General features: G+C 47.1%; 1 protein-coding gene across 1 annotated transcript in view; it reads left to right on the forward strand.

The window, feature by feature from the left end:
- The window catches only part of LOC119978479 (DNA damage-regulated autophagy modulator protein 2-like), a 147,661-nt gene that overhangs the window by 67,277 nt on the left and 54,363 nt on the right, over positions 1-26,021 (forward strand). The window contains exon 4 of the mRNA XM_038820141.1: positions 17,687-17,829. Within this exon, the coding sequence (XP_038676069.1) occupies positions 17,687-17,829 (143 nt within the window). The remainder of the gene's footprint in view (positions 1-17,686; positions 17,830-26,021) is intronic.

The following is a 26,021-nucleotide window of genomic DNA, read 5'->3' on the forward strand; positions in this document are numbered from 1 at the left end:
TACTTTTCCAATTTGGATTTCTAATTCAGCCGTGTTGTGGGTTCTCTCGGAGTGACACAGTCACTTCTGGGTCGAATCCCGCCGGAGTCGCCAATAACTGTTGCCGTTTTTACCTGCTACAAATATGGCAATCAATAAGGTTGCCCATCTTTCTTTGGATATCGATATTATATTGCTCAGAGTCGCCAGATATCAAATGATACCACCACAAGGTTTAACCGGATATCGATCAAAGCTCCAAACACCAGTTAGTTAGTTCAAGATCAAGGGTACTTTATTTACACACACAATTAATCATGCAACATAGACACTACTAGTTAAACTACACCTATCAACTATGATAACCTGTCACCCAGCTTAGGTCAGAGGAACAGTGGCTTTTGTGCGGATCTATATCTATCGGGTCTGGAGAAGTAACTGCTGCTCAGCTAGGCTCATCCGTCTGGTAGCGGAGGTTGAAATTTAACTTGCTTCTGGTGGTGCTGCAATTGGAGATAGATGTTGCCGGAGCACCAGGTCCAAGAGAGATCGAACACATGGTGGTCTCTCTCTTTATCCTTGGGGAGTTTCGCGCTCTTTTGGGCGGTCCTTCAGTTTGGATCCCATTAATTGGGTAATTCTTTTTTTTTTTAAATTTAGCGTACCCAATTATTTTTTCCAATTAAGGGGCAATTTAGCGTGGCCAATCCACCTAACCTGCACATCTTTTGGGTTGTGGGGGTGAAACCCACGCAGGCACGGGGAGAATGTGCAAACTCCACACAGACAGTGACCCAGGGCCGGGATTCGAACCCGGGTCCTCAGCGCCGTAGGCAGCAATGCTAACCACTGTGCCACCGTGCTGCCCGATTAATTGGGTAATTCTTGATCACTATTTGATTTGAGCCAATAAAGGGGCGGGTGCCTCGATGGCCGGGCGTGTCCTAAGCGGTCGTTAACCCTGTTGTTGATGCGTCCTGGGTACAGGGAGTGGCGCCGAAATGTCTGGGATTGTATCGGTTGCTCAAGTACCAGTCTTTTGTTTTACGGAGATGGGCCATCAAAATACTAATCGGTTGGGAGTTTTGATGCTGTCTGGATTCTCCGCTCACAAATATACATTCAGCCTCTGAGCCTGCCTGAACTTTATATTGCCCATTTTTCCCGTTATACTTTGCGACCGTCCATGTTTCTTATTGTAAGTGGCTATCCCAGATGGCTACATAACAATCCCTCTCAGCCCCTTCCGCCCTTTCTCTGTGGGCCAGTATCAGATTAATTCCCCTCTAACCACTACCTCCAAAGCTTCCCAAACCTTTGCCACAGAGACTTCCCCCGTATCATTTGTATCCAGGTACTTCTGGATAGACTTGTTCACCCTGTTATGGGCCAGGGTTTAGAGAACCCCAAAGTGTATCATGCAGTTCACCTGACCCACAACTTTTAATAGATTGTGGTATGGGGAGCACACGGCCCACTCTACAGGTGTTGTACAGCAGAAATGGAAACGTATTTTTTAAGGCAAAATAATGTTTATTTTCTGAACTCAAGTTAACCTTTTTTAAAACATACAGTGAACATCTTAGCAACCATTAATTCAAATACAACCCCCAAAGAATACAACACTAAGTAATCCTTAATAACTTCCCAAACATCATCCAGAGACAGAAGAAACACCTTTTGACAAAAGCACATCAGGTTTACATTCACTACTGAAAACAATTATAATTCTGAATTCACCAAATGATGAAGAGATAGTCTTTTCATGGCAGAGAAATCAACAGTAAACCTACTCTGTCTGGCTTCAGCTCCAACACTAAAAACAAAACTAACACATACCCTGCAGCCTTCTCAAAAACGAAAGTAAAAAGCTGACAGACAGCCCAGTTCCACCCACTCTTTGACATCACTGCAGTAGTAAACACCCATTTCTTAAAGGTACTCTCACTCTAGATATTTACATACACACCCATTTATAAACACCCATTTCTTATAGGTACTCTCACATGACAACCCGCCCACAGATCGCTTCGTCCACTAACAACCTTGGGCCGAGCAGTTGCCATACCAGGCTATGATGCAGACAGATAGGATGCTTTCTAAGGTGCATCTGTAAAAATTGATACGAGCCAATGTTAGTTTCCTGAGGAAATTTAGGCGCTGTTGTGCTTTCTTGGTTGGAGTGTCAACGTGGGTGGACCAGGACAGATTTTTGGTGATGTGCACACGTAAGAATTTGAAGCTATAAACCATCTCCACCTCGGCCCCGTTGTTGCAGACAGGGGTGTGTACAATACTTCGCTTCATGAAGTCAATGACCAGCTCTTTATTTTTGCTGACATTGAGGGAGAGATTGTTGTCGTTACACAACTTCATCCATAGCCTTGAATGTTATGACATTTCAAGAGCTCATCCATGTACTTTTTAAAGGTCGTGAGGTTTCCTGCCTCTCCCACCCTCCGAGGCAGGACGTTTCAAACCCCCACCAGCCTCTGGGTGAAAATATGCTTCCTCACATCTCCTCTAAACCTCCTGCCCCTCACCTTAAAATTATGCCCCCCCCCCCATTATTGACCCTTCAACTAAGGGGAACAGCTGCTTCCTATCCACCCTGTCCATACCCGTCATAATCTTATACACCTCAATCAGGCCCGCCCTCAGCCTCCTCTACTTTAAAGGAAACAACCCGAGCTTATCCAGTCTCTCTTCAGAGCTCAAATGCTACATCCCAGGCAACATCCTGGTGAATCTCCTCTGCACCCTCTCCAGTGTAATCATATCCTTTGCATAGTGTGGTGACGAGACTGAACACAGTACTTCAGCTATGGCCTAAACAAAGTTTTGTACAGCTCCAACATAACCTTCTGCTCCCTACCTCTGCTATGGAACCATTCTGGTACTTTCTTTTCAGAATTAATCTTTCTTTTCAGAATTATACATGACTTCTTGATTAATAAAGAGGTCAAGGGGAGAAGGCAGGAGAATGGAGATGAGAAACATATCAGCCATGCTTGAATAGCAGACTCGATGGGCCAAATGGCCTAATTCTGCTCCTTAGTCTTGTGGGCTTAATGACTGTCCGTAGCCACTTCAAGCCTCGTGGATTCTAGCGTTTGGTCTAATTTTTGACCTTGTACACTGTGCTCTGCCACGAGTTTCCTCTTTCTCAGTAGAACTGATCAAATGGGACAATCCCTTTTGTGTGTTACTGGCCATTTTCCTTAACTCCTTTTGCTTTTTATTCAGCCATAAGGGAAACACATTTCCTAAACAGCATTTGATTCTCTGAGGATTTGTAAACACGTGTAAATACTTTGACCTCTAAACATCTTAGTTCAGGCTGCCATGTTGACATTCCTGAACTGTCAGGTAAAGAACAGAATATAATTCACCTTGATCAACTTCACCTTTGTTTTCTGAATGTTTTTAGAAAGCGTATCCAAAATACACATATAACCTCTCCAGGCTCGTTTGTTCTTTCAATCAAAATCACTGTCAGCCGTGACTCCTGGCTTCACTTGCTACCTACACCACCCATTTACCTTCAATCTTTGACCGTTGCTTCTCAATTTCCAAGCCAATCTTGACTATTGTGAATCCCACTTCTTTTTTTTATATAAATTTAGATTACCCAATTATTTTTCCTATTAAGGGGCAATTTAGCGTGGCCAATCCACCTACTCTGCACATTTTTGGGTTGTGGGGGCGAAACCCACGCAGACACGGGGAGAATGTGCAAACTCCACATGGATAGTGACCCAGAGCCGGGATCGAACCTGGGACCTCAGCACCGTGAGGCGGTTGTGCTAACCACTAGGCCACCGTGCTGCCCTTGTGAATCCCACTTCTGACACCAATGTAAGATTTTAAGGCCACAGATACCGAAATCGGCAGTCAACTAGTCATAAAGAATTTAATGATGGTAAATTAAAAAGCAGAACCTCAAAGGGAATAATCTTTGGATTACTGCCTGAACCACAAGAAAATATGGGCGGCACGGTAGCACAAGTGGCTAGCACTGTGGCTTCACAGCTCCAGGGTCCCAGGTTCGATTCCGGCTTGGGTCACTGTCTGTGCGGAGTCTGCACGTTCTCCCCATATCTGCATGGGTTTCCTCCGGGTGCTCTGGTTTCCTCCCACAGTCCAAAGACGGATAGGTTAGGTGGATTGGCCATGATAAATTTCCCTTAGTGTCCAAAAAGGTTAGGAGGGGTTATTAGGTTGGGAGATAGGGTGGAAGTGAGTGCTTAAGTGGGTCGGTGCAGACTCGATGGGCCGAATGGCCTCCTTTTGCACTGTATGTTCTATGTTCTAAAAATGTCCTTGAGTAATCAAATTAGATAGTTAAATGTTTGGCTCAGAGGCTGGTGTGAGAGAAATGGGGTTTGATTCATGATGCACTAGCACCAGAGGGCCAGTTTAACTCTGTTGGCTGGACAGCTGGTTCGTGATGCAGAGCGAAGCCAACAGCGCGAGTTCAGTCACCGTACTGGCTAAGGTTATTCACGAAGGCCGCCTCCTCAACCCTGCCCCTCGCTTGAGGTGTTAAATCACCACCAGTCAGCTCTCCCCCCTCAAAGGGAAACGCAGTCTATGATCATCTGGGACTATGGCTACTTTACTTCTAATTTACTTACAGGCATCAGCACCGGAGAAAGTGGGAGCTGTACCGTTGGGATGGTTTTCACCTGATATTTAACTGGTATTTACCTAAAGTAGGTTAATAAACTAAAGTAAGTTGATAAACTAGAGTAAGTGTTTTCCAACCTTAGGAAAGGATAAACAAGACACTGGGGAACAGCTGATTAGTGAATTGACTAACTAGTCCAATCTAGTTGTTGTAGCTTCAGCTCCAAACAGCATAAATATAGAGGTCAGGGTGCAGCTTTGCAAATGGAGTGCGGATTGCAAGCAGAGTGCGCCGATTTGACTTTTGTGAAAGGGGAGGAGTTGCAGTTTTTTCTACTTTTTTCTTTCTTCGGTGTAGTGGATGGAGCTGCTTGGTGAGTAACTAATGAGGCAATTAACAAATCTATAACTCTTAGTTGAAGGTGGTATTCACATTTAATATGTACAGTAAATTTCAGTTGTTATGGACCAGGGTTTAGAGAACCCCAAAGTGTATCATGGAGTTCACCTGACCCACAACGTTTAATAGATTGTGGTATGGGGAGCACACGGCCCACTCTACAGGAGTGGCACACCAGAAATGGAAAAGTATTTTTTAAAGCAAAATAATATTTATTCTATGAACTCAAGTTAACCTTTTTGAAACATACAATGAACATCTTAACAGCCTTTAATTCAAATACAACCCCCAAAGAATACAACTCTAAGTAATCTGTAAGCTGCCCTTTTAACATCCAGAAGACTTTCAAAAAAACCTTTAAACAGAAACTTAAACAGGTTTACATTCGACTGAGAACATTTATAATTCTGAATTCACCAAATGATCAAGAGATAGTCTTTTGATGGTAGAGAGAACAGCAGTACACCTGCTTGGTCTGGCTTCAGCTCCAACACTGAAAACGAAACTAAAACACACCCTGCAGCAAACAGCCTAAAACAAAAGTAAAAAGCTGACAGACAGCCCAGCTCCACCCCGTCTCTGACATCACTGTAGTAATAAACACCCATTTCTTAAAGGTACTCTCACTACAGATATTTATATACACACCCATTTATAAACACCCATTTCTTAAAGGTACTCTCACATGACACAGTAAATATAAGAATCATTCAAAGTAAATTTACTTTCAATACTTTCTTAATTAACTAAATAACATAAGCAACAATGGCAAGACCCAGATATTGTGTTGCAGCTGTGGAATGTGGGAGCTTCTGGACACCTATAAAATCCAGGACAAACATCTTAGGAAAGTGTAAGCAGCTAGAGGAGTTTTGGATCTGGATTATTGGTCTCAAAGCCGAACTGCAGACACAGGGCAATATCAGGGATGAGGAGAAATACCTGGTAATTTTGTACCGAAGGCGGTCACACCTCTTGGGATAGGATTATCTGTTTTGGTCAGCAGTGAGGGACAGGAGGGTGTCACCATAAGTGAGGCAGGTAAAGGGACCAAGCAGACGGTAGTTGAGGACCCTCAAGACGTTTCAATTGTCAAGCAGCTTTGAGGTGTTAGTAAAATATGTGTACGAAAGTGAGGTCTGTAGGGTGGATGAATGGGTTGGGTTGGTCATGGCACCATGGTCCAGGAAGCTGTTCAAACAAGGGGAGAAAAAACAAATGCAGTGGTAATGGGAACAATATAGTCAGGGGATAAATGTTGTTCTCTGCAGCCGAGAGTGAGAATCCAGAATGCTCTGTGGGCTGGCTGGTGCCAGGATTTGGGATATCTGCTCTGGGCTGGAGAGGAACTGGCAGTGGGAAGGGGAGGATTCAATCATTGCCAGTCCAGTCATGTAGATGTCAATGACATAGATAGAATTAGGAAAGAGGTTCTGCATACATAGTATGAGGAGATAGACACTAAATTAAAAAGCAGAACCTCAAAGGTAATAATATCTAGATTGTTACCTGAGCCACACACAATTTGGTACTGGGCAAACAAATTAGAGCGATAAAGGCATGACTTAAAGACTGATGTGGGAGGTGGTTTCTGGTTGGTGGGGCATTGGCACCAGTACTGGAGAAAGTCAGGGCTGTACTGTTGGGCTGGTTTACACCTGAGCCATGCTAGGATCGGTGTTCTAGCAAGCTACATAGCTAAGGAAGTAGGGGGGTTTAAAATAGAATAGTGGGGGCAGGGGTCAAATTTGGGAAGGTGTGGTAAATCAAAGAGCACAGATAAGGCAAGAGAAATAGGAATTAATATCGGAAATATGATAATCAGACCTTGACAGGAAGGACAGAAAGTATAAATCATAAGAGTAAATCAACAGATAAGGCTAGAGGTTACAAAATGAACAAAATGACCCAATAGAAATAACTAAGTGTGAATTGATGGCCATTACAGAGACATTTCTGCAGGATGACATAGTTTGGCACCTGAACATTGAAGGATACTTGACATTTAGGAAGGACAGGGAAATAGGAAAAGGCTTCTATTAATTAATGATGGTATCAGCACAATAGAGAGGGATGGTCTAAGTTCAGAAAACCAGGATGTAGAAGCAGTTTGAGTATAAATGAGAAATGATAAAGACAAGAAGCCCTATGGGGGTGCTGTACAAACCCCCATATAGTAGCCACATGGTAGGATGGGATATAAAGGAAGAAATAATTGGAGTTTGTTAGAAAAGTACAGTGATGATCTCTATCTACATATAGACTGAAAAAAATCAGACGCGCAACAGTAATTTAGATCAGGAATTCAAATAATATTTTGGGGTCATTTTTGGAAAACCACGTTCTAGCAGCAGCCAGAGAACAGGCTGCACAAGATCTGATATTGTGCAACGAGATCGGATTTAGGACTTCATAATGAAGGTGCCCCTTGGTAACAGTGATCATAAAATGGTTGAATTTTATATTAAGTTTGAGGGAGAGGAGGCTGGCTCTAAGACTAGTATTTCAAACTTACATAATGGAAACTTGACTTAAGGAGGGGCAAAAATGGCAGCTCAACATCCCTAGATATAGAGTTTTCAGGCAGGATAGGGAGGGAGTAAAAAAGGTGGGGGTGTAGCATTATCGGTTAAAGAGTCAATTACAGCTGTGAGGAGAGATGATATACTAAGTGAAGCATCAAATAAGGCCATATGGGTTGAGCTCAGAAATAGAAATCGGGCAGCCACACTTCTAGGACTACTATAGACCCTCAAATTGTGGAGGGAGTTAGAAGAGCAAATATGTAGACAGATATTGGAGTGCAAAAACAATAGGGCAGGAATCATTGGGGACTTCAAGCAACCTGATATCAACTGGGATACAAACTGTGTGAGGGGAACAGATGGCACAACATTCTTCAACTGCATTCTATCATGTGAGAGTACCTTTAAGAAATGGGTGTTTATCAAATAGCTGCAGTGATGTCAGAGTGTTGGTGGGGCTGGGTTTTGATCTGTGGCTTTTCGCTTTCGCTTTGGGCAAAAATCTGGTGTGTAGTGTGTGTTTTAGTTTCGTTTTCAGAGTTGGAGCTGCAACCAGCCAAACAAGGTGTAATTTTGATCTCTCCCTCTTCATGAAAAAGAATGTCTTCAGATCACTTGCTAACTTAAAAGCGAGAACTGCTCTCAGTAGAAAATTTAAACTTGCTGTCTTTGTTAAAGAGGGTATTTGTCTTCTGAATGTTGCTGGGAAAGATTAAGGGTTACTTATAGAGTACTCTATTCTTTGGGGGGAGTATTTGAGTTGATAATTGCTAAACTTTTTACTGTATGTTTATAAAATGTTTACTGTATGTTTATAAAATGTTAACTGGATTTATAGAATAGACATTGTTTTGTTTTTAAAGTATTTCAGATCCTGTTGCATCACACTTGTAGAGTGGGCCCTTGTGCTTCCCATAACCAAAATCTATTAAACGTTGTGGGTCAGGTGAACTCCATGATACATTTTGGTGTTCGCCAAACCCTGGCCTATAACAATTCAAGAGAATTTTTTTTAGCCAAAACCTAGCAAGCCCGATGAGAGGGAGTGCAATTCTAGATTTAGTTTTAGGAAATGAAGCTGGACGAATGGATAAAGTAGCAGAGGGAGACCATTGTGGAGATAGTGAGATTTAACATCATTATGAACAAGGACAAAGATAAAACAGGAGCAAAGTTCTAAATTGGTTGGAAGACAAATTTTAAAAAGTTGTGAGATGAACTGGGGGTGGGGAGTCGGCCTAGGTAGGGTACTCTTTCAGACGGTCAGTGCAGACTTAATGGGCCAAATGGTCTCCTTCTGCACTGTAGGAATTCTATGGTTCTATGGATTGGAGGTCTGTGAACATTGTACCATTATTTAAAAAGGGTGCAAAGTATAGGCCAGAAAACCATAGATCAGTCAGTCTGACTTCAGTGGTAGGAAATTATTAGAAATAATTCTGAGACACAGGATAAACTGTCACATCGAGAAGCACAGCTTGATCAGGGATAGTCAGCATGGTTTTGTTCGGGGAAGACTGTGTCTTACTAACTGAATTAAGATTTTTGAGCAAGTAACAAGAAGGATTGATGAGGATAGTGCGGTGGATGTTGTCTATATGGATTTCAGTAAAGTGTTTGACAAGGACCCACATGGCAGACTGGTCAGAAAAGTAAGATCTCATGAGATACTCACCTCAGAGGCGAGCAGCATGGTAGCACATGTGGCTAGCACTGTGGCTTCACAGTGCCAGGGTCCCAGGTTCGATTCCCCACTGGGTCACTGTCTGTGCGGAGTCTGCACGTTCTCCCCGTGTCTGTGTGGGTTTCCTCTGGGTGCTCCGGTTTCCTCCCACAGTCCAAAGACGTGCAGGTTAGGTGGATTGACCATGATAAATTGCCCTTAGTGTCCAAAAAGGTTAAGAGGGGTTATTGGGTTATGGGGATAGGGTGGAAGTGAGGGCTTAAGTGGGTCAGTGCAGACTCGATGGGCTGAATGGCCTCTTTCTGTACTGTATATTCTATGTTCTATATGGGGAAGGTGGCAGGATGGATCGAAATAGGCTCAGTGACATGAAACGAAGGGCAATGGTCGATGAATGTTTTAGCGAATGGAAAGCGGTTTCCAGTGGTGTTCCACAGGGCTCAGCTGTTTGTTGTATAAATTCATGATTTAGACTCAAATATGGGAGGTGTGATTGGGGAATTTGCAGATGTCACAAAAATTGGCCCTGTTGTTGATAGTGAAGAGGATTGCCGTTGATATAAATGGTTTGGTTGAATGGGCAGAGAAGTGGAAAATGGAATTAAATCCGGAAAAGTGAGACTTTTTGCATTTGGGAGGGTAAATAAAGCAAGGGAATATTCAATAAACGGGAAGATATTGGTGAGGAAATGAGGGACCTTGGGGTGAATGCCCACAGGTCCCTGAAGGTGGCAGGACAAGTGGATGAGGTGGTCAGGAAAACATATGGAATTCTCTCCTTTATTGGGCAAGGTATTGAATACAAAAGCAGGGATGTAAATCTGGAACTGTACAAAACCCTGATTAGACCACAGCTGGAGTTTTGTGCACAGTTCTGGGCATCGCATTACAGGAAGGTCATAATTGGTCTGGAGAGAGTGCAGGGGAGATGCACTAAAATGTTGCCTTGGATATTGAAGCTCTGAGGAGAGATTAGGCAGGCTGGGGTTGTTTTCCTTAGAACAGGAGGCTAAGAGGTGATCTAATTGTGGTGTAAACATTATAAGGGGCCTTGATAGGGTAGACAGGAAAGGCATGTTTCCCCGAGCAGAGGGTCAATTCCCGAGGGCATAGATTTAAGGGGAATAGTAGAAGGATTAGAGCGGACATGAGGAAAACCTTTCCTTCCAGAGGGTGGTGGGTGTCTGAAATTCACCGCCTAAGTTGGTGGTTGAGGCAGAAATAGTCTATTCATTTAAAAGATACCTGGATAAACATTTGAAATGCTGGAACCTGCAAGGCCATGGACTAGGTGCTGCAAAGTGGGATTAAAATGAGCAGCTAGTTTCTTCTTTCTCTTTTTTGGTTGGAGCAGACATGATGGGCTGAATGGCCTCTTTCTGAACCGTAGGTTTTCTATGGTCACTGGACTGTAATCCAGAAGCTCAGGCTAATGCTATGGGGAACAAAGGTTCAAACCCCAACTTGACAGCTGTTCGAATTTAAATTCGCTGGATACGGGATGTCCCCAATTGTCCTGGAACTAGGCATGCTCAGGACATTTAAGTGTCAATATATAATACTGAATCTGGAATCACATGTAAGCCAGACCGGGTGAGGATGGCAGATTTTTTTTGTTAAAGGATATTAATGAACCAGATAGGTTTTTACAACAATCAACAATAATTTTAGGGTCATCATATGACTTTTTTAAATTCATGAATTAAAATTTATGAATTATGAAATTCAAATTTCACCCTCTGCCATAGTGGAATTCAAACCCGGGTCCCTGGAGCATTACCCTAGTATTACAATCCCAGACCAGACCCCAACAGTGGCTAGGATATCTTTAACGTCACACAAGAAAAATAGTTTCCTTACCGCTTGAACAATGCTCATCAATGCAGTGGCACAATAACCCTTAACTGCTATCTTTATTCCCACTCAAACAACAAGAAAAAAATCTCAGGTCCCAATCCGCTTTCAAATACAGTTAGCTCTCGGGAATACCTGCTGTAGAGAGATGGCTGGATAGTCTGCTTTGACGTCTTTTGACACTGCTTTAAAGAAAGAGACCTAACCCTGTCAGGATGTCTAGCTGGCATCTTCAGAAACTGACTTCACTGTTTGACTTCTATTTCCAGAACAAAATGCATCCTGTCTGTCTCAACTCACTCTTGAAACTTCCTACCTTGTTCAGAGGCAAATCCTGCTTCTGGTCTGTCTCCAGACAAATCTTTAACTGAACTGCAGTGTGAGCAGATGCTTGACTTCTGCTCACATCGCAATCTAGGCACACGTTTTAGTGACGATCTGAAGGAAATTAGAATCATTAGTAGAGAAATGGTCTAGGGGAAATTATTGGGATTGAAGGCGGATTAATCTCTAGGGCCTGATAATCTGTATCCCAGAGTACTTGAGGAAGTACTGTGCAGGACTGGAACCTAGGCGGGTTTTTTGCTTGCGCTGTTGGGGAGGGTTTAAACTAATGTGGCAGGGGATAGCAACCAATGCAGGAAGTCAGAGGGTAGTAAAGAAGGCTTAGAAACAAAAGCCAGTAAGGAGAAAATTGGAAGGCAGAGAAACAGATTGAACTGCATTTATTTAAATGCAGGAGGCCTAATGGACAAGGCAGATGAACTCAGGGCATGGATAGGAACATGGGACTGGGATATTATAGCTATTACTGAAACATGGCTAAAGGAGGGGCAGGACTGGCAGCTCAATGTTCCGGGGTACAGATGCTATAGGAAAGATAGACCAGGAGATAAGAGAGGAGGGGTAGTTGCGTTTTTGATCAGGGACAACATCACAGCAGTACAGAGAGAGGATATATCCAAGCCCACTGAGTCTCTATGGGTAGATCTAAAAAATACGAAGGGTGAGATCACTTTGATAGGACTGTACTATGGGCCCCCAAAATAGTCAGCAGGAAATCGAGAAGCAAATATGCAAGGAGATTACAGATAGCTGCCGGAAGAATAGGGTGGTAATAGTCGGGGACTTTAACTTTCCCAACATTAACTGGGACAACCATAGCGCTGGGAGTTTGGATGGAGAAAAATTTGTCAAATGTATTCAGGAAGAATACATCAGGAAGAATTGGGCAGCACGGTAGCATAGTGGTTAGCATCAATGCTTCACAGCTCCAGGGTCCCAGGTTCGGTTCCCGGTTGGGTCACTGTCTGTGCGGAGTCTGCACGTCCTCCCCGTGTGTGCGTGGGTTTCCTCCGGGTGCTCCGGTTTCCTCCCACAGGCCAAAGATGTGCGGGTTAGGTGGATTGGCCATGCTAAATTGCCCGTAGTGTCCTCAAAAAAAGTAAGGTTAAGGGGGAGTTGTTGGGTTACGGGTATAGGGTGGATACGTGAGTTTGAGTAGGGTGATCATTGCTCGGCACAACATCGAGGGCCGAAGGGCCTGTTCTGTGCTGTACTGTTCTATGTTCTATGTTCTAATATGTGGATGGACCAACTAGAGAGGGGGCAAAACCTGACCTCCTCTTGGCCAATAAGGAAGGGCAGGTGACGGAAGTGTTAGTGACAAATCTACTGGAATTCTTTGAAGATGTAACTAGAAGAGTTGACGGAGAACAGGTGGATGTGGTTTATTTAGACTTTCAGAAGGCTTTCAACAAGGTCTCACATAGAAGATGAAAATTATTATAATAATCTTTATTAATGTCACATGTAGGCTTACATTAACAATCCAATAAAGTTACTGTGAGAATCTCCTAGTCGCCACACTCCAGCGCCTGCTTGGGTACACAGAGGGAGAATTCAGAATGTGCAATTCACCGAACAAGCACGTCTTTCAGAACTTGTGGGAGGAAACTGGAGCACCCGGAGGAAATCCACGCAGACACGGGGAGAGTATGCAGACTTCGCACAGACATGACCCAAGCCGAGAATCAAACCCAGGTCCCTGGCGCTGTGAAGCAACAGTGCTAACCACTATGCTACCATGCCACAATTATTTGAATGGCTGTAAATTGAGAGAAATGGATACTCAGCGAGACCTTGGTGTCCTCGTGCATCAGTCTCTGAAATTAACGCACAAGTACAGCAGGCAGTAAAGAAGGCAAATGGTATGTTGGCCTTTATAGTGAGAATAGGAATGTTTTACTGCAATTGTAAGGGACGTTGTTGAAGCCACACCTGGAGTATTGTGCACGGTTCTGGTGTCCTTATCTGAGGAAGGATGTTCTTGCTATGGAGGGAGTGCAGCAAATGTTTACCAGGCTGATTCCAAGATGGCGGGACTATCATATGAGGAGAGACTAAGTTGGTTAGGATTATATTAATTGAGGGCGACATGTGGCACAGTGGTTAGCATTGGGACTGCTGCGCTGAGAACCCAGGTTCGAATTCCGGCCCTGGGTCACTGTCCGTGTGGAGTTTGCACATTCTCTCCGTGTCTGCGTGGGTTTCACCCCCACAACCCAAAAGATGTGCAGGTAAGGTGAATTGGCCACGCTAAATTGAAATGAAAATCGCTTATTGTCACGAGTAGGCTTCAATGAAGTTACTGTGAAAAGCCCCTAGTCGCCACATTCCGGCGCCTGTCCGGGGAGGCTGGTACGGGAATCGAACCGTGCTGCTAGCCTGCTTGGTCTGCTTTAAAAGCCAGCGATTTAGCCTGGTGAGCTAAACCAGCCCCTGTTTGCCCCTTAATTGGAAAAATAAATAAATAATTGGGTATTCTAAATTTATTTTTAAAATAGGCTTATATTAATTGGAGTTTAGAAGAGTGAGAGGGGATCTCCTTGAAACATAGAAAATTCTAACGGGATTAGACAGGATAGATTCAGTACGGATATTCCTGATGGTGGGGATGACTAAGGTCATGGTTTGAGGATAAGGGGTAAACCTTTTAGGACTGAGGTGAGGAGAAATTTCTTCATCCAGAGAGTAGTGAATCTGTGGAATTCACAACCACAAAAAGTAGTTGAGGGGAAAACATTGTGTAATTTCAAGAAGGAATTAGATACAGTACTTGGGACTAAAGGGGTCAAGGGATAGGGGGGAAGGTGTGTTGAACGTGATGATCAGCCTGATCATAATGAATGGCGGAGCAGGCTTGAAGGGCCAAATGGCCTCCTTCTGCTTCTATTTTCTATGTATGTTTCCATGTCTGGAAAACTTAACTAAATTGCTTTAATGCAAAAAGCCTGGTGCTCTCGCTCCTCCCATTAATTGCATCATCTTACCAAACTGAAACACAAGTAATTTACTCCACAGGCAACCCACCTTAATCCAAACAAAACTCCGTTAGCCCAAGTTTTTCACAATGCCCTAATTGCACCCCTGCCTAACCATAACCTTTCAAACCAGGATTCTTTAAAAACACTACTGCAGCAGTCATACACACTTTTAATCAGGCTTTTCACCCTTACTGCACCAAATAATACAATATGTCTGAAATTCCTACATTCATCACGCCTCGGTCTTTGGATTACTAGTCCAGTGACAATACCACTATGGCACTGCCGTCCTTACCTGGTCTGGCCTATATGTGACTCCAGAACCACAGCAATGTGTTTGACTCTGAATGGCCCCTCTGAAATGGTGTGACAAGCTACTCCGTTTACTGGCAGTTAGGGGTGCTGGCCTGGCCAGTGAAACCCACATCCTGTGAAAGAATAAATTATCTCATCACAAAACATTAGTATGCAGGCACAGCCAGTGATTAGGAAGGCAAATGGAATCGTGTCAGTTTATTGCAAGGGGAATGGAATATAAAACAGATCTTTTGTTACAGTTACACAGGATATTGGTCAGAACACAGCTGGAGTACTATATACAGCTTTGGTCTCCTCATTTAAGAAAGGATCTAAATATGTTAAAAGCAGACTCTCGGTGGAGGGCTGGTGTCCGAGCTGCGCCCATCACTGCTCAGCTCATGGGGGAGGGTGCCAGATGGACCCGCCCCATTTCCAGTAGGTCCCGCAAGATAAAGACGCATGATTGGCGTGCGGGTGGTGTAGGGTGGGGGTGAGGATTTAAAATGTCTTTTATTTTTAATAATCTTTATTATTGTCAGAGTAGGCTTACATTAACACTGCAACGGAGTTACTGTGAAAATTCCCTAGTCGCCACATTCAAGTACACAGAGGGAGAATTTAGAATGTTCATAGTACCTAACAACACGTCTTTCAGAACTTGTGGGAGGAAACCGGAGCATCTGGATGAAACCCACACAGACATGGGGAGAACATCCAGACTCCACACAGTGACCCAAGCCAGGATTAGTACCTGAGATCCTGGAGCTGTGAAGTAACAGTGCTAGCCACTGTGCCGCCCAGAGGGTGGTGTGGGGTGAGGATGGTGTTGGGGGATGGGATTTGTCACACATGCCACAGGGAACCGTAACTAAGCGGGGTCTCACTTCCTCGCCCGTGGCTGATCTCCACCCTGGCGACTTCCCTTTCCTCTGGGCCGCCAACCACGTTCAGGGCCCTCTGCTTTGCCACGGTGAAGGGCTGCAGGTCTGGAGCCCCCCCCCCCCCCGGTGTTCTCCCGCTTCCGGCGGTTGTGCGTGACCTTCTCCTGGAGGGTACTACAGAAAATGACAGCGTTAGATAATCCGACACATGCAGCCCAGGGGCTGGATAGCTGGTGGCCTCAGTGGACAGGACACCTGGCCATGGCGGCCAGTATGGGTACCTGTATGTGGTACAGGGTGGGGGGGGGGGGGGTTCAGCCACCCTCTGGGGGGTGGGGTGGAGGATAGGGTAGGGTTACGGATGTGTGGGACGGGGTTGGTGCCTGGGGCACAGTGCTGCCTACTCACCCTGGCTGCCCTGAGGAGGTTGTGCAGATTTTTCCGGCACTACTGGCCCATCCAGATGGCGTTGCCCAAGGCATCTGCCACCCAGGCACGGCGAACGGCAGCGGCTGGCAGCCTCCTTCCTGGCCGGCATACAGGGTCATCTGCCTCTCCTCCACTGTGTCCAACAGGGTCTGCAGCTCGGCGTCTATAAACCTCGAGACTGCTCTCCTCACTGCCATCTTGTTGGCTGGGATGGTGTGTGGGGGGGTGGGGGGGAGAATTGCTTATATGAGGCTGCAGCTTGTCAGCCTCCTGAGTGTCAATCGCGAAACTGGCAAATCCGGAACCGTTTCCCATTAGAATCAGTTGTGTTTCACGTGGCGCTGGTGCTACCCCCTTAACAGTAGCGGAATCGGTGCAGGTGCGGCGCCGGTCTTTCTGTCATAAAAGTCCACAGGTTCTACGTTTGCGTCAACACTTAGTCTCAGAAACGGAGAATCCCGCCCAGGGGATCTTCCATTTAAGACGGAGATGAGAAGAACTTTTTTCTTTCAGAAGTTCGTGAGTCTTTGGAACTCCTTTCCTCAGAGAGCGGTGGAGGCAGGGTCATTAATATTTTTAAGGCAGAGGTGGACAGATTTTTGACTAAAAAGAGAGTGAAAGGATATCGGGGCAGAGGTGGAATGTGGAGTTGATGTCACAATCAGATCAGCCATGTTCTTATTGAATAACAGAGCAAGCTCAAGGGGCCAAAAGGCCTCCTCCTGCTCCTAATTCAGATGTTCACATGTTCGTACAGAGGAATCTGGGTGCCCTAGTGCATGAATCACAAAGTGTTCGTATGCAATTAGTAATTAGGAAGGCAAATGGAATGTTGGCTTTTATTGCAAGGGGGGGGTGGAGTATACAAGTCGGAAAGTCTTGCTACAAAGTACAGAGTATTGGTGAGACCTTACCTGGAGTACTTGAGTACAGTTCTGATCTCTTGACTTCAGGAGGCATCTGCTTACTTTGGACTCAGTTCATAGAAAGGTCACTTGCCGTATTTCTCGGATGAAGGAGTTGTCTTATGAGCAAAGGTTAAGCAGGTTGGGTTGGGATTCATTGGGGTTTCGAGGAATGTGAGGTGATCAGGGCAGATGCTTCTCTAAGGGGGATCTGGAATGAAAGGACACTGTTTAACGTAAAGGGTCTTCCATTGAAGAGTAATTTCTTCTGTCTGAGGGTCATTAGTCCGTGGAAGTCTCTTCACCAGAGAGCAGTGAGGGCTGTGGCCATTTAATATATTCAAGGCTGAATTAGACAAGTTTTTTGATTCTAAAGGGAGTCAAGGGCGATAGGAGGCAGACAGGAAATTTGTCTAAAGACCACATTCAGAACAGCCATGGTCTTATTGAATGGTACAGACTTGATGGGCTGAATGGTCTGCTCCTCTTTCTTATGATGAGATTTTCAGTCACAGATGAGCTGAACTGAAGTTGGACAGTGTGACAGAGATGGAAGTAGGTGGTCGTAGTGCTGGCAAAAATTTATGGAACCAGATATTTGTAAATGGCCTTAGTGGGTTTTAAATGAATATTTATTGCATTAGTCTAGGTCTCTGGATTACTCATCCCAGCAACGTAACCACTATATCACTGCACCTTGACACCTGAACTGAAGTAAAGTTACCTGCAGATTGCAGTTCACCCGCTGATGTTCTTGGTCTCTTTCCCCCTCAGGTATTGTGACAATATACGTACGATACAAACAGGTGGAGGCTCTAAACCAGGGGGATGGGCACAGCATCGATAAGCTGAATCGGACGAGTCTGGTACTGGGCCTCATCAGCTGCCTGGGACTCTGTATAGTAGCGAACTTCCAGGTAATGATCCATCTGCATGGAGCTTCTGAGTAGCACTGATAGAGAGAGAGAGGAGGAATGGTGTGGTTGGTCAATTCAGACATTGATACTTGCCGGTAACCTTGGAAACTCTGTTTAACCGTGTTACTGAGGGACCTAGGGAAACCACAATTGATATTTCAGGATTTGGTCCACAAGTGGGATAAGCTTCAAAACTATTACATTTTACATTCAAAGTATTACATTTCTATCAGAACTTTAAAATTAATTTCTCAACAACACCTGTACTGGGATGGAGTAATGCATATAAAATCCTAGCTTCTGAATGCTGATCTGTGTGTGCTGAGTGACGCCATCTCAGTGGCCATAGCTTATCATGGTACCTAGCAACCATGGAGTGACACCTATTGAGAGCAACATGCTCTTTGAGATGATGCATTTTAACTCCAGGAGGTAGAGCACTTGCAATTTCATAAATCCAAAATCAACATCAGGACTGCGAACAGGTAGAGCTTAGTTTAGGTATTGAGTAAATCTTCCTCTACACCGTTGCCACCAAACACTAGCACAGGAGGTAGAGCACGAGGTTAGATTCAGAGTAAAGCCCCCTCTACACTGTCCCCATCAAACATTTCCATGACAGGACCAGCACGAGGGTTAGATACAGAGGAAATCACCATCTGCAGCAACCCCATCTAACACTTTCAGGACAGTTACAGCACGGTGTTATATCAAGAGGCAAGCCTGTCTACACTGTCTCCATCAAACAGTCCAAGGGTAATTAGAGCATGGGGTTAGAGACAGAGCAATGCATCTTCGACACTGTCCCCATCAAACGCTCCTTTGGCAGGTACTGCAGGCAGTTCAATATAGAGTAAATCTTCATCTACATTGTCCCCATCTGACAAATTAAGTTCTTTACCCATCAGTCTGGTCTCAATAAAACTCAAGAGGGATCTCTAGGTATGGTATTATTTATTTTTAAACAACTTGCAAGGCTGACCCGCTCTATAGAGATTCAGAACACATACAGTCTACTGAAGCTCCCAGAACCAAGTGAGACCGAGGACAAAGAGATCTTCTATACATATCATTCAAATGGCATCAAGTTTCATATACAAGATTCCCATAGGTCATCCTATACACCACCTGTCCTGGCCATATATCCTGATTGGCTCACTTCGCATTCCTCAACCCTGGGCCTCTTGTTACCCAGCATTCTTTTCACCATCCTCTGCATGAGGCTCCCCTCCCCCCTTGCTGGCCATGCTTCGCTCAATTCCTTTGTTCATTGCCTGCTAACTCACTACCATCAGACCGGCTCTATCCTCTACATTTTTCTAACTAATTATCCTATTTTGCATCCAGCTCTATCCTCTACATTATTCTAACTAATAGAACATAGAACAGTACAGCACAGAACAGGCCCTTCGGCCCTCGATGTTGTGCCGAGCAATGATCACCCTACTCAAACCCACGTATCCACCCTATACCCGTAACCCAACAACCCCCCCTTAACCTTACTTTTAAGGACACTACGGGCAATTTAGCATGGCCAATCCACCCATTTTATATCACATTCGTTTGTTCAATTCCTCACATCAAATATTCCCATGACAGGACCAGCACGGCTGTAGGTTCAGAGTAAATCTCCCTCTACACTGTCAGGGCAGGTACAGCATGGGGTAAGATACAGAGAAAATGTTCCTCTACACTGTCCCCATCAACTACCCCCAGGATAGGGAGAGCATAGGGTTAGATAGAGCAAAGCCTCCTCTACACTGTCCCCCTCAAACATTCCCAGGACACGTGCAGCATGGGGTTAGATACAGTGTAAAGCACCCTCTACACTGTCCAAAATCAAACATTCCTAGGACAGGTGCAGCATGGGGTTAGATACAGAGTAAAGCCCCCTCTACACTGTCCACATCAGATACCCCCAGGACAGGTGCAGTACGGGGTTAGATACAGAGTAAAGCCCCCTCTACACTGCCCACATCAGATACTCCCAGGACAGGTGCAGTACGGGGTTAGATACAGAGTAAAACTCCCTCTACACTGCCCACATCAGATACTCCCAGGACAGGTGCAGTACGGGGTTAGATACAGAGTAAAGCTCCCTCTACTACACTGTCCACATCAGATACTCCCAGGACAGGTGCAGTACGGGGTTAGATACTGAGTAAAGCTCCCTCTACTACACTGTCCACATCAGATACTCCCAGGACAGGTGCAGCATGGGGTTAGATACAGAGTAAAGCCCCCTCTACACTGTCCACATCAGATACTCCCAGGACAGGTGCAGTACGGGGTTAGATACAGAGTAAAGCTCCCTCTACACTGTTCACATCAGATACTCCCAGGACAGGTGCAGTACGGGGTTAGATACAGAGTAAAGCTCCCTCTACACTGTTCACATCAGATACTCCCAGGACAGGTGCAGTACGGGGTTAGATACAGAGTAAAGCTCCCTCTACACTGCCCACATCAGATACTCCCAGGACAGGTGCAGTACGGGGTTAGATACAGAGTAAAGCTCCCTCTACACTGCCCACATCAGATACTCCCAGGACAGGTGCAGTACGGGGTTAGATACAGAGTAAAACTCCCTCTACACTGCCCACATCAGATACTCCCAGGACAGGTGCAGTACGGGGTTAGATACAGAGTAAAGCTCCCTCTACTACACTGTCCACATCAGATACTCCCAGGACAGGTGCAGCATGGGGTTAGATACAGAGTAAAGCTCCCTCTATTACACTGTCCACATCAGATACTCCCAGGACAGGTGCAGTACGGGGTTAGATACAGAGTAAAGCTCCCTCTATTACACTGTCCACATCAGATACTCCCAGGACAGGTGCAGCATGGGGTTAGATACAGAGTAAAGCCCCCTCTACACTGTCCACATCAGACACTCCCAGGACTGGAACTTAACTTTAACAATTGAATAGACTTCTCACCACCTTCCTCAGATCAGAGTGACCTCTCTGGAAAATCATTCCTCTTAACATCTCTCTATAAATATCTCTCTATCCCCCTGGCTACCCATTGGCCGGAAGCGGGATCTTCTGGTCCTACCGCTGTCAATGTGATTTCCCATTGAATCCACCCCACGCCACCAGGAAACCCCTGTGTGTTGGCAGGGTCGCTCTCTCTCTCTCTACTTTAAGGCATTGCTTCTTCTCAAACTATCTCTTATCTTGAGGGAGGCTGAGTGTCGACCAATAATTGGTTAACATCACTGTCTGTCATTTAGAGTTGAGACATATTCCTTCCAGTCAAGGTTAACAAGTCATGTTATCTCTTTTCTTTTCTTTTTTTTTTAACTAATGTTTATTGAGAAATTTTGATTTTATACAACATTGACGCACCTTAGTAAAATACCGAAAATAACAATAATATTAATAATCATATACATTCGCCCCATCCCCATGAACAACCCAGCATTTTAACAACAACGCAAATTAACACACTATAAAGTTACAGAATAAACACTACAATAATGTGCACCCCCCCCCCCCCCCCCCCCCGGGTTGCTGCTGCTATTGACCCAGTTACCTATCTCTGAGCCAGGAAGTCCAGAAAAGGCTGCCATCGTTTATAGAACCCTTGTATTGATCCTCTCAGGGCAAATTTGACCTTTTCCAATTTTATAAATCCCGCCATGTCACTGATCCAGGTCTCCACGCTTGACCTGAGAAGTATACAAGATTCTTGTCCCCACAACACTTTAAAGGCACAATTTAATGGAAAAGTTTTGGTGTGGTAACAAGCGGGAACTGCAGCGAGATTCCCGACAATCAACCCAGTGAGGCCATCACCTGTATCAATGTTAATTGGTTGACTTAACAAGGTTCCATGGGCTTCACACTGCTAATGACTGTCCCACGAGGTGAGTTTTCCGAGGAGCTGTGGAGCATCTCCCAGTCACTGGGGGACATTTCCCACTCTCAGGTGGGCATTGCCGAGGCGCTGCGGAGCATGTCCCAGTCACTGGGGGACATGTCCCACTCTCAGGCGGGCATTGCCGAGGTGCTGCGGAGCATGTCCCAGTCACAGGGGGACATGTCCCAGTCTCAGGCGGGCATTGCCGAGGTGCTGCGGAGCATGTCCCTGTCTCAGGCGGGCATTGCCGAGGCGCTGCGGAGCATGTCCCAGTCACTGGGGGACATGTCCCACTCTCAGGCGGGCATTGCCGAGGTGCTGCGGAGCATGTCCCAGTCACAGGGGGACATGTCCCTGTCTCAGGTGGGCATTGCCGAGGCGCTGCGGAGCATGTACCACTCTCAGGTGGGCATTGCCGAGGTGCTGCGGAGCATGTCCCTGTCTCAGGCGGGCATTGCCGAGGCGCTGCGGAGCATGCCCCAGTTACTGGGGGACATGTCCCTGTCTCAGGTGGGCATTGCCAAGGCGCTGCGGAACATGCCCCAGTCACTGGGGGACGTGTCACAGTCTCACGTGGACCTTTCTTTTTTTTCTGTTTTTTTTTTCATTTAGAGTACCCAATTATTGACTTTTTTTTCCAATTAAGGGGCAATTTAGCTGGGGCAATTTAGCTTGGCCAATCCACCCAACCTGAACATCTTTTGGGTTGTGGAGGTGAAACCCACGAACACACGGGGAGAATGTGCAAACTCCACGCGGACAGTGACCCAGGGCCGGGATTTGAACATGGGTCCTCAGCGCCGTAGTCCCAGTGCTGTCCACTGCGCCACCGTGCTGCCCTAGGTGGACCTTTCTAAGGTGCTGTGAAGCATGTACCATTCTCAGGTGGGCATCGCTAAGGTGATCCATAGCATGTGGGGTCACTGAGAACTGTGTCCCAGATGCAGTTGGGCATTATCAAGGTACTGCAGGACATGGCTCGGTCACGGAGGGAGATCGCTGAGGGCGTCGACACCATGATGCAGGCAGGGCAGGCAGAACAAGATGACACAGGGGCATCCGGAGCACAGTCCAGCTGCCACTCCATCTCAAAGTGACCACCAAAGCCTACAGGCACCGACTAGGAAGAGGGGGTCTTGGGGTCCAACCTGGAGCCTCCCTACAGGATGGCGAAGGTGGCCATCAGGACCCCCCCCCCCCCCCCCCCCCCCCCCCCCCCCTGTGAAACGTGTCTCGGAGTCAGCATCCGGAACAAGGTGGCACAGCAGGGCATGTTCAGCTGGCGATTGGGCCACAGCCTTATGGCCCCCGGGCCCCCAGATGACGCCCGCCCAATTACATCAAAGTCCACAGGATGCGGTCAGCAGCAGGCTGCCTCGGCCGCTAATGTGCATCCTGTGGAAACACCAATACATAGTGGCAGAGAATGGAGGGCTAAGCAGATAGAGGATCATTGAAAGGACACTGGAGTGGGGAAGGGGGGCAGGAAAGGGATTGAAACGGGGTGGGGGGGAAAGGGATGTGGGTGGATGGTGTGGAAGGGGGAAGGTGATACCAGCAAGGGGGGAGGGGGGGGGGGTGCAGTTGGTGTCACTATTGTACAACAATAAAATACGTTGCACCTGAGACATGTGAAACCTCTGGCACATTATTCTGCAATGTGGGTCGACCTCCAACCCCCTGCCCCAGCCCTCCGGCTCGGTTTCCTGGATGTGGCCCCCCCCCCCCAATCACCACCACCACCCAAGGCAGACCATGTGCAGGCGATGGCCACAAGCGCACGTTTGGCAGCCAGACAGGAGTCAGACTATGACATAGTGAGGAGCACCAGTGCTCAGCTCACAGTGGATTATCATCACCCTCTTACCTTTGACATGGACCAGCTGCCAATGCCGACACAGGCCCATCACCCTGGAGTGATGTAACACAGACCCTGGGAGGATGGAACAGTGCAATTGGTAGGGGGCGGCGGAAGAGGGGGAAGGTGAGGCGGGCCAGGTGGGCGATGGGGGAACGGGTGTGGCAGGACAATGAGTGAGAAGGAGGGAGTGCGTGGGATGATAGACTAAGCTACGTCCTATGTAAAGTGGGCAAGGATGAGGGCCTCCCCAATACTCTGGGCATGCTGGGCCCTCACCACTTCTATCTGTCTACCATCCACCGGCTGGTCCTGGGGTCCTCCCCGGGCTCGTCTGTCAGCCCCGCCTGGTCTGGAGCCTCCTCGTCCTCCTTGCTGATCGTCGGATGCTCCTCCTCCTCCACCTCCAGCATGTCGACCCAGTGCTGAGCCAGGTTGTGAAGGGCATAGCAAACCACCACAAAGCAGGTGGTCCTCCGGTGGGGTGGATGTACTGCAGTGCACCACAGAGCTGTCCCGGCTTTGGAACTGCATTTTGAACAGTCCCGTGCACCGCCTGGGCCTCGTCGTATTGAGACACCGCATCAGTCATCGGCGTCCGTACTGGCGTCATTAGCCTGGTCCTCAGCGGGTACTCAAGAGTATTACCCAATGTGTCACAATAGTGACACCAACTGCACCCCCCCCCCCCTTTGCTGGTACCACCTCCCCCTTCCACACCATCCACCCCCTTTCCTGCCCCCCTTCCCCACTTCAGTGTCCTTTCAATGATCCTCTATCTGCTTATTACCCAAGTGTTACTGGCCATCCTGGGGTGGTCCTCGAGGAGGCCGGGGATGTCCAACTGACCCAGGATTTAGCTGTCATGCACACACCCTGGGAAGCGTGCTGTAGATGTGCATGATCTTTATGTGGTGGTCGTACCGAGCTGTACATTTCAGGAATTGGAACCCCTTCCTGTAGATGTAGGGCACTCCCTGACACCCCGGTGTCCGCAAGGTGGCATGCGTGCCATCTATTACCTCTTGGTTCTGTGGCCTCCCGATAATGGCAGAGATTCTTGCTGCCCGGGCATCCTGTTGGGCCTGGTCCAGGTCAAAGTTTATATAGTTTGCTGCCCAGGCAAACATCTGTGCCCGGTGGTCGGACAAGTAGGCAGTAGCCAGAGTTGCCCCGGGTATGGGTACATACAATCCAGTGGATGGCATGGCAGACCCATGGGCGCTGGGGCACCCACCCACCAGTCAGGGGCTACCCCCCTCCATGGCATTCCACACCTCCCCCCCCGACTGAGGCCATAAGTCCATGAGCACCCCCCCAGCAACCCCAGTGCCCCGAGGCTGATTGCCCGAGTTCAAAGATGGCTACTCCCCTCCTCGGATCCCCAGAGGAGCCATTCAGCCAGCTTCACATTTTGAAAAGGAGTACTAATCAGTGTGACAGTGTGCGGGGAGGCCGTTAGCTAGAGGGCCTTTCCCGTTGATGATATTGAAATGACAATTGCTTATTGTCACGAGTAGGCTTCAATGAAGTTACTGTGAAAAGCCCCTAGTCGCCACATTCCGGCGCCTGTTCAGGGAGGCTGGTACGGGAATCGAACTGCGCTGCTGGCCTGCTTTAAAAGCCAGCGATTTAGCCCAGTGAGCTAAACCAGCCCCTGTATTTAATTGGTGATTATTGGTTTCTTGCCATGCCACGACTGGATCCTGATTTCGGCAACGGGCGCTGGCCGGTTAGATCGCAAACCTTTCGGTGCCCGCGCGGTTCCCGATTTTGGCCTCTCCCACAATCTAACATTCAAACGAGAATGTGACGTGCCCGGTAGGTCTCGCCCTAAGAGTCTGTCCTAATAATTAAGCGTTAATAACATTTTCAGAATTCTCAAAGTTATAAACATTGGGCCCGATTCTCCGCCCCGCACGACGGGTCGGAGAATAGCGAGAGGGCCTTCCCGACATTTTTCCCGACCTCCCGCTATTCTCCCCCCCCCCCCCCCCCCCCACGGCCGCCCCCCGACACGAATCGCTGCTCGCCGTTTTTTTATGGCGAGCAGCGATTCTCCCTTAGCCGATGGGCCGATTTCCCAGGCCTTTACGGCCGTTTTCACGAACGCCAACACACCTGCTCTCACCGTTCGTGAAAATGGCCGCAGAGTGCCGTTCTGGAGAACCATGGCACTGATTGGCACGGCCGCACCACGGCCGTGCCAAGGGTGGCATGGGCCCGCGATTGGTGCCCACCGATCGCGGGCAGCGGGTCCGAACCCCGCACACTCTTTGTTCCTCCGCCGCCCCACTGGATCAGTCCGCGGGGTGGCTGAGGGGGCGTAACGGCCCGCGCATGCGCGGGTTTCATACATATGCGTGATGACGTCATCCGCTCATGCGCGGGTTGGAGCCGTCCAATCCGCGCATGCGCGGCTGACATTATCGTGCGCATCAGCCGCCGTTACCCTTGGCGCGCGGGC

Source organism: Scyliorhinus canicula, chromosome 15, assembly GCF_902713615.1.
Source record: "Scyliorhinus canicula chromosome 15, sScyCan1.1, whole genome shotgun sequence".
Classification (NCBI taxonomy): Eukaryota; Metazoa; Chordata; class Chondrichthyes; order Carcharhiniformes; family Scyliorhinidae; genus Scyliorhinus; species Scyliorhinus canicula.